Source organism: Condylostylus longicornis, unplaced genomic scaffold (assembly GCF_029603195.1).
Source record: "Condylostylus longicornis isolate FDR11 unplaced genomic scaffold, ASM2960319v2 ptg000013l, whole genome shotgun sequence".
In the NCBI taxonomy this organism is placed as follows: Eukaryota; Metazoa; Arthropoda; class Insecta; order Diptera; family Dolichopodidae; genus Condylostylus; species Condylostylus longicornis.
In genome coordinates this window covers 8,399,885-8,416,058 of record NW_026577982.1, presented here as the reverse complement: position 1 = coordinate 8,416,058, position 16,174 = coordinate 8,399,885, and the positions used below count along the sequence as shown (strand labels likewise).

Below are 16,174 nucleotides of genomic sequence, written 5' to 3'. Positions count from 1 at the left end.
CTATCAGAAATCATTAGAGTAGAAAATCCTATCAAAACTAGCGAAAACGAAAGATAGAGAAGAATAAAATATGAATAATTAAGGTTCAAATATAATTTTATGAAATTATAACCATTGTTATAATTTATATTAAGTTGTAAAATCAAACCGACATGGACTCTTACAATATCGTTGCAAATGCATAAAAAAATTAAATTGCAAAAATTTCTTAAGAATTTCTTTTGAAAAATTCTATGTGCAAGAAATTCTACAGATTTACTTTATTTTATATACCTACACTTAATATTAAAATTTAATAAATTAGACTGTAAACAAAATAATAAAAAACAAAAATTAAAGGTTCACCGCGATTTTACCTAGAGAAAAAGAAAAAATACGGAATATAAGAAGGTAAAGGCGCATAAATAAATATGAAAATGTCGATAGAATACCGCGCCACGTTTACTTATATATAAATTTGAATTATGAGCAGATTATAATCACAATAATTCTAAAATCTTTTTCATGTTATTATAATCTTAAATAATAAACGCATATATACGTTTATATACATACAATTTGCATTCATTTTTGCAGTACATTTGCATAAATAATAATTTTTAATAATATTTTTCAAAATACAAATTCATACAGTACATACTCAATTTTTTTGAGTACAAAACAATAAATTCAGTTAAGTGATTCAATAAAAGATATAGACTGTGAATGTAGTTGAACCATATGAACTGAAAATATTCGATTATATTTTAACAATAATTAAAGGAAATTCTCTTAATACAATTGAATCTGGATCTCTAAACCAGAGAGTAAAATTCACAAAATTATTTGTAGAACTAAAAAAAAAAACACAATGGCAGTTTAATAATAAAAATCTACAAGTGACTCGAAAAATAATTTTGCTACAGGGGTTTTTCACTTACCTCCATTCGGGTAGCGCAACAGTGCACATTTTGGTCATAATTTAATATTAATAATCTGTTCAGACTACACAAATATTTGACACAAAGGCAGTCATTACAATGAACACGTTTCAATATTAATTTTAATAGCATAAGAACCTTAGTATGCAGATGTATCACAAATGTTAACTGTAATATTGGCAATAATAATAATAATAATAGTAATTAATAAGTAATATTGGCAATATTTTACAATTAACATTCGAAATATTTATATTTCGAAAAGTTTACGATAATAAATTTTACAAAATTGCGTCAGTCAATTTCTACCTAAAAACGATGTTGTAACATCATAGAATGGTTAAAATGTCAAGAATGTAATGTAAATTACACACATGCATGCATATATGCATATATACATATATTTAAGCATAAAATTCTACATGTATTAATATTAAATATAAATGATTTATGTTGTTATCAACTATTTTCATTATAATATCGTATAAGACTTCAATATTCTTTTTTACCTTCTCGTACAAAAGTAAATCCAGAAAACTAGAATTATAGCTGTAGGATGAGATATAGGAGATATTAACTTTCTAAAATATTTTCAATAATTTCAACAAATAGTAGATATACCTTCATATATATCTGTAAATAAACTTATACATTTGCATTTTATCAAGAGATACGAGCAAGTAACAAGCAGAATATTTTTATTTCCTTATTTTAAAATTGAGAAGATTTTCTTTTTTCATTTGATTTGCTTCTCTTTTTTTAAAAAGAAATACGATATCTCAGAAAACCTGAATTTTCAGATTACAAAAAGTGCTCGTAAACCTCTTAAACCTGATTTATTTAATCTTTAACGCATAATACGAGTGTGTGGTTTATATAGGATTTCTACTTAAGAAATTGAAATTTTATTATTGTTTTTTTTTTTTAAATAAAAAATAAAAGTTTAATTTAAATTTTAAATTTTTCTTTATATACACTTAAGACCTGAAATAAATTTACTTATGCTGCAATTTTTTTTTACTCAGAATCTTAATTAGAATGCCCACAATATTTACAATACAAGAATCCTCCTTGTCTAACAATCCACTGCTAAGAATTTATTGCTATGATTAAAATTTTACATAATACGAATTTGTAAAATGCATTAACAGAATAAATGTTAGTGGTTATATAAATTTTAATGATGTACAAGGTTTTTCAATTAAAATCTCTCAAATTTTATTTGAGAATACACTCTCGCATAAAATCAGATTAAATTTAGTTGCCGTTCTGTCATTCCGAAAATAAAATGATTTTAAACCGTTCCATATTACTTTTAAACTTAATGTGTAGAAGTTGAATAACGAACCACAATATTTAACTTTGACAGCTGTCAATAAGCGAAGGTCTCTTTGTTGCAAAAACTACATAATGGCGGAAAATTAAAAAACCTCGATTTGAATTACAAAATCCCTATACACTTGTAACTCTTTTCATTTTTAAATTACAACTCTTAAAACTTTTTAGACGAGCAAGATTCATTAGTTCAAATAATATAAAACACAAATATTGGAATTCAAATTAAAGTTTACCTATTGAATAACTTTCTTTTAATAATTTATTCACAATTGTGACCACAGTTTCCGAAACTCTTTTTAAATTTTATTTTACTATTACGTGTACATGTAGAAAAATTATTGTCTACCTAATCGCTTGTCATGTAATAATGTCAAAAGAAAAATTAAAATAAACATTTTATTCCTTGTTAACGCATACTACGCGTCATCATTAATTCACAATTGGCTATAATCCAACTTAATATTGTATATACGAGTATGTATATACAAACATAATGAAAAACATTGGACTAAAAAATCTTGTGGGCTTGTAAATTAAAATAAGATTTGCTTTCTGATAAACTTTTAATATTTAATAACATTAGAACACAAAAACACAAACTTTGTAGCATAAAAATAATCTACATAAGATGTGAGTTCTTTGATTACACTTTGAACTTTGAGTAGGTTTTATACATAGGAAACAAACGATTTTAAAATTAATGAAAACATGATTTAAAAAATCCTAATGTTATGACATTTTTTGTAGAATTTAAAATTAAAAAATTAATTTACAACACAAAATAAAAATTTTTTATTAAAAAACCAAAAACAGAAAGCGAAAAAAACCTGAGATAAGCAGAATAAAAAATTTATTTTTTTAGAAGATTTTTATATGTACATGTGCAGATGTGTGGATGTGCATTAGACTAAGATTTGGATGGAAGCAAGTTTTTCAAACTAATTTATCAAAAGATTCCTGTTTTTCATTTTATAAAAGGGTTAATGAACTCAAAATGACCATGCTGGGTATTAGAGTAGACAATGGTTAAAAGAAAACAGTTACAAAGTTAATTTAGTCATTATTATTGTTTTAGTTTATGTCTTTTATCCAAAAAATAATTTATATTTCAGGTTTTAGAGTTTTTCATTTCAAAATTCATTAATATTGAGAAATTTATCTTAATTAATTGATTTTTTATAATTGTATCTAATCCATAGATATAGATGAATGATCGCAGGGATGTTATTTAACCACGCTTATTCTCTCAAGATTATCGAAAGAATTTGCTCATATATCACATTTAGAACAGCACCGATTTCTATTAAGTATACTCATGTCATTTCATAAAATTAAAAATCAAATGTGAGTCAACCAACCAATTAACCAATGGTAGAATTTTGCAGAACCAACAAAGTTGCAAACATTAATATTCCAATTAACTGCATACAATAAAGGTGGTTATGTGATGGCATCAATTTTCTAATGTTGAATTTTCGGTGGAAACACATTTTTCCATGGTAAGGTACCGTTAATAAGCTATTTTTAGTGATATATCGCTATGTCGATCTGTAAAATTTCTATTTAAAATTCTAAATGTATATATTTTAACAAAATTAATAACAATTTTAATTTTATTGTTTTAGTGCAATGTGATTTATTGAATTAATTTGCACAATCATAAGAAGTCGAATGATTTACCGAATTAAAATTGAATAAGTTTAAGAGTGAATAATTTTTGGAAAAATTTATTTTGTGCAAAAACTTTTAATTACTTAAAATAGGATTAAGTAATTTTCTTCAGTTTCTTCTAATAGAAAAATTCTATTTTCATAAAAAATTCATATTTTATTTTAAAATGAATCATTTTTGCCCATATACATATGTACATACATAAGATTTCTCTAAATGAAGAAACAAATTCTGATTTGTAAACAGACGCCGTTTTGCCGACATGGATTCAATTTTTTTTAAATCTATTTACATATTTCACGGCCGGAAAGCTTTTATACTTATAATACTTCCAAAATAGTGCTCAAATCAAATATTTTTCTATATAATAAGATAATTTTTTCAAATAAAAAAATTAATCATTTTTAATCCTATTGAAAAATATTTAGTTAATAATTTTGGATACATATATAGACTCAGTTTCTAACATGTGTATTTTTACACTGTTGAAAAGATAAATAGTATGTAAGGAGTAGGTATAGTAAAGAAGAGGAATATGTAAAGGTTAAGAATAGGAATATGTAAAGGTTAAGAATATACTATTCGCAACCTGAATCCCTTTATATAATTAATGTTTGACAGCTGTAGCTAAACTATACAATAATGTACAATAATAATGTTAAAGCGCAATTAAGTATGCGTCAAGTGGTATATATATATATTTATATATGTGAAGTTAATTACTTATACAATTTTATTCCAAAGAATTTTTGAGATAATTGCTCAAAATGCAACAAATTCATTGGAAACAACTAAGTATAATAAAATATAGAATAATAATTCCAAAATTTATTAAGATAAAAATAAATGCTCATATTCCCGAATAATTTATTTATATAAATAAATTTTAAAAACCAAAACCAATAATTGTTCTATCAACCAAGACCCACATGTTCTTGTAAGTATACTTACATTTATATATGTATAACTATAAGTATATATACATGTTGTATTAAAAATGAGCATTATCAAAGCTAAAACAGTAAAATTTTATAATTTATTGTAAATACCACAAAGTTTAAATAAATTTTTAGAATATTTTATACTGACAAGACGCAATTTCTGTTTTATTAATAATAATAAAAAAAAAACATTAAAATTCAAGAAGAACATGACATGTTTTAGTTATAAAAATTTAAGCTTTATTTGTATAACAATGTTGAAAATAAGTAATTTGAATTCTATATAAGTATTATACTTAACATTATTTAATTTTAATTCAAAAAAAATATTTGAATGATTTTGTAAAAAATTACAATTTCCTTCAAATGTTCACTTTATATAAGATCATATTTCGAATTGAGAATCGTATGAGTATTTGCAAATACCTAACTATTAATCGAATATAGTATACGTACATAAAATATTTATATATAAACTTAAAAACTTTCTTGAACTTGCTAAAACCATTAAAAAAAGATATATACTTAAAACTAATATTTTTTTATTCACTAAAATTGAAAGAAAAAACATTTCTTTAAAAAAAATATACAAAACAAGTTAAAAATCACAAAATGTACAAAATAAAATTAAAATTTTTTAAAATGAAAAAATCGTTATTCAGAAAAACTATAGGGTATTCAACATTAAACAAATTACGGAATTCAAACAGAATACACTAAATAATCCCGAGATCGGAATTGTAATAAAAGTACTGTGTTAATGCTGAATTCAGCTAATAAGTCGTAAATGCTGAATTGTGTATCGATACGGTATTACTAGAATTGCGATGTCCGGGTAAATAAGTCAAAGAAATTTTTTCTCTTGTACGTAAAACGTTTACGTAAACGGTTTTAATTAAATTTAATTTTAAAGCTTAAAATAACCTCATATATTTTAATTAAAACGAAACAGTAAAACTCAAATATTTAATAAAGTGAAGTTCGAAATAGGAAAATGTTAAGACACAATCAAATAATTTAGAGTCTTAGGCAATCAAAATTTGATTTTATTTTAAAAAAAAATTCAAATTAAAAGTAAATCAAAATTAAAGGTGTATTTAAGATTAAATTAAAGGTTGCATATTGGATTAAAACTAAGATTAAATATGAATCCGATGAAAAGCTGATCATCAGATTTTATCTTCGACTTCTTCTGATCTGCAAATGGAACCAAAGAGTAATGGAATACGTATAGAAACTCTTAATACATAGAATATTGTTATTTAAACCTATTTTTACAGTTAGTTCCTAAAAGATCGAGTAAAATCTTAATTTACAGTAAATTAAAAATTTTGTTTTTGAGATATAGTCAGTATAACAGGTGCCATAAAAGCTATTCTATTTTAATAGTGTTCACTATTTCGTTCTCTTTCAAAATTAAAAATAAATTCATCAAAATTGGTTTGGTTAGAATTTGGCGAAACTAATGTATAAAATATTGAAATCATTACTCGTATTAAAATAAATTAATTTTTTTTCAATATTTAAATTTATTAAGAAAAGAAAAACCGCACATATTCCAAACGAAAAAGACAACAATATTACAATTTCTTAAAATACAATACTTATATTTTAAACCAACTTATGTGTGTATGTATATATATATATATATACTATCTATATAGAAACTATAAATAAAATAGCAACAAAATCAAAGAAATAAAAATTTATTTTATTTTTAGTATTTTTCCAATTTTAACTCTTTTTATTTTTTCTTATTTTTCTTCTTATTTTATACTTCTTTTATAAACAAACAGATGAGAAAAATCACAAAATTAAAACCAAAAGAAAAAAAAATTAATTTTCCCAAAAAAAAAACAGGAGAAAAAAGCAAAATTAGAAAAATCGAGAACACACAAAATAAACAACAATTGGTTCAACAAATTCTATTTTTGGAAACTTCTCATGTTCTTCATCTCAAGAAAAATAAAGACAAAAAGAAAAATCAAAAAGATCACCATAATTTTTAATTTTTTTTTTTTTTGCTCTCAAACTCATACATATTTCTATATGTACATATAAATATATGTACTAAAATATTATTCATATTGAATACAAGTATAAGGGTTGCATGTGCATCTGGTGGCACATGCCACATTTTGATGCATATGTTGAAAAAATAGAAAATACAAAATTGAAAAACAGAATTAAAAGGAAGCAAAATGAACATGCATTTACACACCTTATCGTTGTCCCCCATTTTTAGATCTTCAAATGCACACAAATTACATTCAAACACATATGTATGTATGTAGTATGTGTATGTAATTAAAAAGTAACTTCTAGTTTTAATTCAGTTTTTCCATACAATTTTTATTTTCTTGTATCCTCTTTATACTTTCATATTTTTTTTAAACAATTAACACGCTTTATGAATGAAATTTTATAAAATGTAAACAATGAATTTTCATTTTTTTCTTAATTTTTCTTAATTTTTTTATATTTTTAGTTTAAAATAATCAATTGCTATGGAATATGATGAAAAAATAAATTACTTAATATATACACACGAGTCCTCTATGTTATACTGTTTGTTCCAATAGAATATATAATATGGAATCTTATACATCAGGCATTATAAAAATTAATGTTATACACTCAGTAATTGTATATTTATACACGTAAGTAAATGAACATAATATATTATGCATTTATGTATGTACGAACTAAAAAAACACATGATATATTGATATACGAGTAAATGTATAACAAATTATTGCAGAAAAAATATTTTAATTTTAGAAAAAGAATACGTCGACGACAATTATTAGAATACAAGTTTGTTTATAGCACGAATTTTAATTTTTTAATTAAATAGTTTTAAAAAAAAACTCTATTTTTATAATCTTAAAATGCATCTTAAAAATTGTGCATTAATAGAATATATATTATGGAATATATATATATATATATATATATATATATATATATATATAGAATGGCTAAATTAGTTACATTAAATGAATTTTTTAAAACAATAAACTGGAAAAATTTAGAATTTTAATCAAAATATTCGTGATTTCAAAAAAAGATAACAAAAGTAGTTACCACATAAATTCATGCCATCCTTGACTTCCAAAATGCTATAATACGGTATTAATACGCAATTCAGCTTATATGTGCGAATTGCTGAATTGTATATCAATTAGTACCCTCACTTTACTATTACAACAAATTCAGATTATGTTGTAAGTATAAATAAAAATTTTATTTACTTATCTTTTAGATTTTCATATTCGCTTATTCAAAAAAATGTTAAGTTTAAAATAGAGTAACCTATGAACTTGTTAAAGAGTTTTCGTCTATTTAAAATATAAGTATTTCGTCATTTTTCAAAAAATTTATAGATTAGTCAACTTCTTAAGTAATTATATTAATAATAACTTACAATGTACTTTAATATTAATAGGAAAATAAAAGTAGACTGTATGTTAACACAATTAAGTATAAATTTATTGCTATGATAATTAAATTAAATTAAAGAATAATTTAATTATAGAGATGAAATGTTTTATTATCATGATTATTATATTTACATAAAAAAAAACAGTGAAACCACCTTATAATGAACAAAGGTTCCAATATTCTATAAGCTCATTTTTTACAAATTATAGTAAATGATCATCAGGAAGTCATTAAAAAACAAAGATTCTGCTGTACATTCAATTTTCTTTTATTTTTCCCAAAACATAATTTAATTTATATGTCACTCATTTGCTGCAACAGTGGCATAATTCAAAAAAAAAAACCATTTTCGAGTTATCAATATAGAAATAGGCCCTTAATATATTTCATTTTCGTGCAAAAACGCGAATTCTCTAGTTTAAAAATTACCGCTTCAGTATAACAAATTATAAAAATAATGGTAACACCAGAAAAACAAACATATTAATTCAAAAACTTTAAAATTTTTTTAAGTTCTACTCAAACGAACGATATGTATACGCAATTTAATTTACTTATGTATAACTAGTTTTCTTGATTTTCTACAAATCACAATACCTTCTACTAAATATTTAAGAGTTATCGTATCATAATAATTGAAATAAATCAAGGGTGTGTTAAGCTAATTTGTACTAATTTTTATATTTTATAGTAAGTATTCTGTTATCTCGATAATATTACCAATCTTATGTAAATATAGATATGCAATTTTCAAGTTTATATGCTCACTCAAATTTTAAACTTCTCTGATAATCATATCACTATTAATATAAATTCTTATGTATTTTATAATTAAATACTAATAGTGAATTATTTATTATTTGCAATCAATTACTATTATTTGATAAGGTTTATGAAAAAATCATATGATTATATTTTATTTGCTATAAGAACAAGGTAAATTATTCTATCAGTACTCACATCATTAATTTTATGAAATATGTATATATACATAATACTTATTACGTAATACAAAATACATAATTATATTCGGTATGTACAGCATAACAAGGTAGTTTAGGGACTTCTATTTCAAAACAGTTTTTTTTCAAAGTAATTTAAATAAAAAATAATAAGACAATTTATTATAAATATCTGATAATAGCTCTAATTTTAATTTGTTATTAATTATAGAAATTCAACGAAATCACATTATTGACCCTAGACATTGGAACTTTAAAATTTCCAATGGCCAATAAATTGGATTTTGAGATTTTTTTCTTAACCACCATAAATAAGAACTGATGGTACTCATGAGAAACAAGATCAACTTTGGAAAAATCTATAAATGCAGGTTAAATCTGACAAAATAAATAACATTTGATTTTTCATTACTTATGAGTTGTCAAATATTGTTTAGAGTTAATATTTTAGTATAATTATGTAAATGCCTACAATTATAATGTAATAAGCTATACACGCAATATATATTATATAAAAGTTATCAAACTATTATATTTCATATAACATATAATAATTACTTACCATTTATAATATCATTAATGTAATTTTTTGTGATAATCCAATACAATTAATGTCAATTATATTCAGTTTATTCATTTATGTGCATTTTAGATATAAGTAGCTTAATATTGTACAAATTTTTTACCATTTATGCTATTACATAGCTAAGTATGTTCGTATAAAAATATTATTTTATAATTAAGTATATATCAAAATCATAACATCAACTGAATTGTTAAATAATAATTATTAAAAATTTTTCACCTTAAATGAGAATAATATATGTATATAGGTATTGATATGTATTTGGACACTGTATATATACATATTTAATCAAATTACCATTATAATTTTAATATTACTTATATTTTATTTAATTAATTAATTGTTTCAAAAATTTTTATTTTGTAAATAGGTATATGTATTTAATCCTGCAGTAGAGTTTATTATGAATTATTTTCTTAATTATTATTTTTAAAGAACTATTTTTGCACCAGAACTTGATTGATATCTATAATTAAAATAACAAAGAAGAATACAATATTAATAAGTCAAAATTATTAAATATATTAACATATTTTAAACTAATTCTGTTCATCAAATTTAAATAAAATATAACAGTTAAACTGCACAGCCAAGTTCATGTAATTTAATATTTCATATTTTCAATTGAAATTTTTTAACATTTTTTCATAATATGGAATTAGAATCGATTACAGTATATACTTAATTAAAATGCTATAAATATATACATATATTAAGTAGGTATAACATTTTTAATTAAGTATAACATTTTCCCAAACTTCAAAATTGCAGTAATATGTAATGTAAGTATACAATGTGCGGTACAATATTCTCATTATCTCAGATGATAAAGCATCTGAACTTGTAAATTACGCATAGTTTGTGAATTGAGTGTTGATATTGTACTAATATTACCGCAATTATTTGAAGTTAGGTTTAATAAATTATTAAAATATTTCTTTAAAATTATAAATATAATTTTATAATTGTTTAATACATATTAAAATTTAATTAAATATTTTATAAATTTATTTATTGAATAGGTTAATTTTAAAATAATATTAATATATATGTATTAATTGTATAGATGAGTACGGTACAACTTTTCTTGTACAATACTGTAATGCAGTCTTTTTACAAAATTTGAAAATTTTATACACACGTACCTATGTATGTATATAAGTGCCTATACTGATATTGTAAGTAAGTATAATTATATATGTATGGTTGTAGCTAAGTATATAATATAAACTACTTATATAAAATACATTGTATTTTAAGAAAACCACAGAGAAAATTATTTATTGTTATTGTAGATATTATATATATTTTTATTTACAAACAAATTTAATTTAAAATTTATACATATTTAAAATATATTAAAAATATATTTTAAAATATGTGTACACATGTGTATGCAACATACAACAAATTAAAAATGATAATCATAAAAACAAAAAATATTAAGATGAAAAACAATAAAAATAAATGAGAAAACAGAAAAATCAAAAAAAAAAAAAAATTCAATCCACTCTCTATGGCGCGTTTTATTTATTTTTTTTATTGTTATGGTATTATTTAATTTTTTTTTTTTTAACTTAAGATCCAATATCGTATATGTATGTATTTATGTAATTATACTTCATATAACATTAGTATATGTATATAAGATATAAACATATTTTATTCAAAAACATGAATATAAGCATAATCTGGCCAGAGCAGTCAATCATTTAAATCTTATTTATTGTGCCTACTTATTTACATAAGTGTGAACATATGTACATAGTATACGCGTAGCTACATTCACAAATACTTATGTATGTATATTCTATTTCAAATTTCATAAAATATTATCAAGATTTATTTATTATAATAAAAATGACTATCCAATCCAAATGACCCTCAATATTACGAATACTTTTTTAAAAATTAGTTTATATCGTAAATATTATGTAGAATTAAATTATGTTTTCTTATTACAACAACATGAAAAACACAAAGTAAACAACACTATACACATACTATATGTATATACATATACTATATAATGTACATTTTGTACGTATGTACAAATATATTTCTATTTTTTATAAGATTTCCTTAACATCAATTGTCTTCTTAAATGATATACTTGCAAAGCAAACATAAATATTTACTGCATTTCTTATAGCACAAATTATAATAATAATATCATATAATATTTTATTTTATTAACATGAATTATAACAATATATTAAAGTCAACTGTTATACATTGTATTTTATTATTATTATTTTTGGATTGATCTTTTATATACTTATTTGTGTTTTATAATAATGCAATAATATCATGAATATTTATTAAGATTATTATTGTTTGTAAACTACATAGGTATAATGCTTACAATACCTATGTAGTTTACAAATATTTCATATGCTTGTTTGTATATAACAATATCATAAACTACACCAATTATGTATTATAATTTTTTTAATATCGTATATGCCTACATAATATAGTATATAATTATAACAGTGTTTATATTCCTTTTGCCGATATTATTTAATATTATTTTTCTTTTTAATAAATTTCGTGCTGTGAATTTCATATTATTTAATTTTCTAATATTTTGTATATGCTTATTTCCAATGTTAGTTTTTCTTTTTTTATATTTATTATTATTTTTATATTATTTCTATAACAATTATTTATATTTTAAAATTCATTAAAATTTTTAACATTTTTTACCAAAAATAACAAAAATTAAATTTTTATTTTAAAATCTTTAAATTGTATTTTTACTACTTCGCTGAAATTCCTTATAAAATTATTTGAATACTTTGAATAAACATATAAACAGTGTAGTAGAGTGTGTAGTATATTTATATATACATATATATTTTTTTCTTTTTATTTTTCTTTATATACTAAATTTTTTTTAAGCGGTATTTCCTTATAACGATCTTAACTTTCTTACGATTAAAATAAGACTAAAAATAAAAATAAAAACAACGATCGTGTTTTTCTCTTTTATTTTGTTTTGTTGTATTTTTCCAGTTTATTCATATATCGTAAATGTAAAGATATAGATATAAATATACATAAATAACTTGAAATATATAATTTATGTAGATATATGTATTATAATATGTACATGTAACATGTTACTGATCCCAAGCAAAACTATTCCAAATTAATTAAAATATTTTTCACGGAGATGGTCTTCTTTGAAATGTTATACATACAAAACTCCATAAACTATGTTACACAAAACTGTAAATATTTAGTTGAAATCTGTACTCTACTTTTTGTATTTGGCTTATTCAAAAATTATTACTTTTGATTTATCTGCTTTTTATACATAATTTTTGTAAGGGAGTATATGCTATTTCAAGTTAGTAGATATACTTTGATTTCAAGTAATCCGACTTTTATTTGTAGCTTGTAATTTTTTCCAAAGTTTGTATGTTAACTTGTCTTGTTATAATAATAATCAAATATAGTTGAAAGCCGAAATATTTTAAGCATTTTCGTAACGATGAATTTTTTAACAAGTGTGGGGGCTATGTGAAAGTCTTGATTCTTAAAAATTTCTTTTAATTAGAGTTTGTGTTGAATTACCACCTGTAAAAAAATTCTAATTTTAGTTGGAATTTCTATTTAACTTTAAGTTTGGTATTCGTCATTGAAATGCTTACTTGTTTAAGTTGGATTCATTTGGTTTTGTATGAAAATTTGAATTTTTGACATTCTCTTTATTTTTAATACAGCATTTTTTCTCTCTCTCAAAAATTGAATCAACTTCTTGGTGATTCTCGGAATTTTTTTAAAACGTCAAATTTACGTATACTGAACTATTAAAAATTACATATAATTCTTGTTAAAAAAATATTTAATGCATCATAATAAAAAAAAACGATCAGCTTCTTTCAGACGAACCAATAAACAATCAAGAGAAAAAATAGTTTGACTACAAATAGGTCAGCTCAAAAATGACGAACCAATGAATCCAGCTTTAATGCTACTAAATTTGCTTCAATTATGCAATTGTTCAATAATTGAAAATGAAATGTTTCTTATTTGCAGAGATATCATACTTTAAAAGAAGACAAAAAAACTTCAAATTGATTTTCCGCCGAACTAAGCGTTTAGAGTTAGCATACTTTTGTATGGAACCATCGATATGTATACGTGTTTGTAAAACGAACATGCAATAAGTGTGCATAGGCATACAATAGTAGTTGTAGATTTTTCTTAAAATTTGATAGCCTTCTTCATCTAATATATAAAACGAAAATGTAGTTTTCTTTCTCGTTTTTTGTTTTTCTTTTTTTTTTTTGCACAATTTGTAATAGTGTTACCATTACGATTTGAAAATATGCTAAAACAAAGTGTGCTGATTACTATTCTTTGCTAAACTATTGAAGACATTATAAGAATCATTTATAATAAGAAGCGTACGAGTATAAGGCGTTTTATTTTCATTTATATAATGTACAATATATTTATATTATGTAAGTGCTTAAAATCTTGTGTGTATATAATTATTATAATTTGCATTATTATTTATATTTTATATACATACATCGATTTATTTATTTAAATAATTTATATTGCTTATTGGAACTGGAATATTTGGATCAAGTTAATGTTTTTGTAAATGTTATATAAGTAAACTAATTATAATAAATATTATATAAATATTATATCATATTATATTTATTTAATTTTAAAATAAATCTAATTTAGAAAGTGAAAATGATTTAGTAACGTTGTCGAAAAAGAAATTAGAGTTTTCACGTTTAAATGGCTCTAAAAATACATTTCAATTACATCTGTCAATGCTTGCTGCTTTTGTCATTTCTTAGCTGTCACTTTCGGCTTGCTTTTGGAAAAAATTGCGGTTCATTTTTATTAACTATTATTGCTTATTTGATGGGAGAAAGGCATCAATTTTAATATGAAATCAAAGGAGGAGTATTTTCGACATATTTTGCTTTTTTATTTTTGCAAAGGAAAAAGCATAGCACAAGCTACTGAAAAGTTACGTGATATGTATAGTGATGAAGTCTTAAAAGAAGCACTGTACCAGGATCGGTTTATTAAATTCCGTTTGGAAGATTTTTCACTCAAATACAAGCCACGCTCAAGACGGTCAAAAGAAGTTAATGATGGCGATACCAAGGATTTAACCGATTCCGATCTTGGTTGGAAAGTGATATTACATACACCATATATTTCTGACCTTGCATTATCAGAAAACGAAATATTTGGTTCTTCGCAGAATTACTTGAATGGAAAAACCTTCGATAATGACGAGACTATAAATCACCATTTGGTTAAATTTTGTGCTGATAAAAACCAGAAGTTGTCCGAGGACGAAATCATGAAATTGTCAGGAAGACTGATTAAAAGTCATTAATGGAAAATATATCATTGATATTTTTTCTTTCTATTAAAAATAAAGTCGTGATATCGCATGAAAATTTCGCTAATTATTTTTTCGTAGAAAAAACAGAAATTGTATATGTACATACATACAATGTATTTCTATAAAAAAAAGCCAACTTAAAAATGAAAAATATTTGTCTTTTTAATTTCAAATAAATTGAAATTTTTATAAAATATAAAACACAAATTCTTTTTTTTCATAATTATGGTTATAAACCTATACATATGTATGTACATATAATTATGTATTTATACTTCAAATGAACCTGTTAAAATAAAAGCCATTAAAAATATCTTTCTTAAATTTTATTTTTGCATATTTTAATTACTTAAAATAATTTTTGATTACAAATACATCTTAATTCTTACTTAGATAAAATATTTACATACAGAGGAATTTCAAAATAGAACGTTCCAATCAATGTTTCTTGGACAAATTTTTATACTTCTAAATTTGTTTTGCTTTTTTTTTTTTTTAAATTTAAAACACATAAATAATCAAAAATTAATTTCTTCTTTACCTAAAATTAAGCCTTCTTCTTATAAAAAAAAATAATAAATTTTTAATTTATTCAAAATTAATTTTTGCATTTAAATGGAAGATTGAATATTAAAATACAAATATTAATTATACAATAATTTTTTAATATAATGTTAATTTATTTTTTATAAATTTCAAAATAAAACACAAACTTATGCATCAATTCTTTTTATATAACTGAACAAAATTTTATTTGTAATAAAAAATTTCTATGAAAAATAATTATTAAAATAGGATTATTGCTGAAACATAAATAATAAATTTCAAAATAACTAAATTTTTCGATTGAAAGTTTAGTACCATAAAGAATAATTTTTTTTTTCAAATATAAAATGAAATTAACTTCATTGAAAATTATT

At 22.1% G+C, this 16,174-nt stretch overlaps 1 protein-coding gene across 2 annotated transcripts in view; it reads right to left on the bottom strand.

Moving 5' to 3' along the window:
• The window catches only part of LOC129605519 (tumor necrosis factor receptor superfamily member wengen), a 28,272-nt gene extending 18,302 nt beyond the window's left edge, over window positions 1-9,970 (bottom strand). For both annotated transcript variants that reach the window (XM_055515330.1, XM_055515329.1), the window contains exon 1: window positions 9,839-9,970. In XM_055515330.1, coding sequence (XP_055371305.1) covers window positions 9,839-9,841 — 3 coding nt within the window. In that variant the 5' untranslated portion in view covers window positions 9,842-9,970. The remainder of the gene's footprint in view (window positions 1-9,838) is intronic.
• Window positions 9,971-16,174: the final 6,204 nt, after the last annotated feature.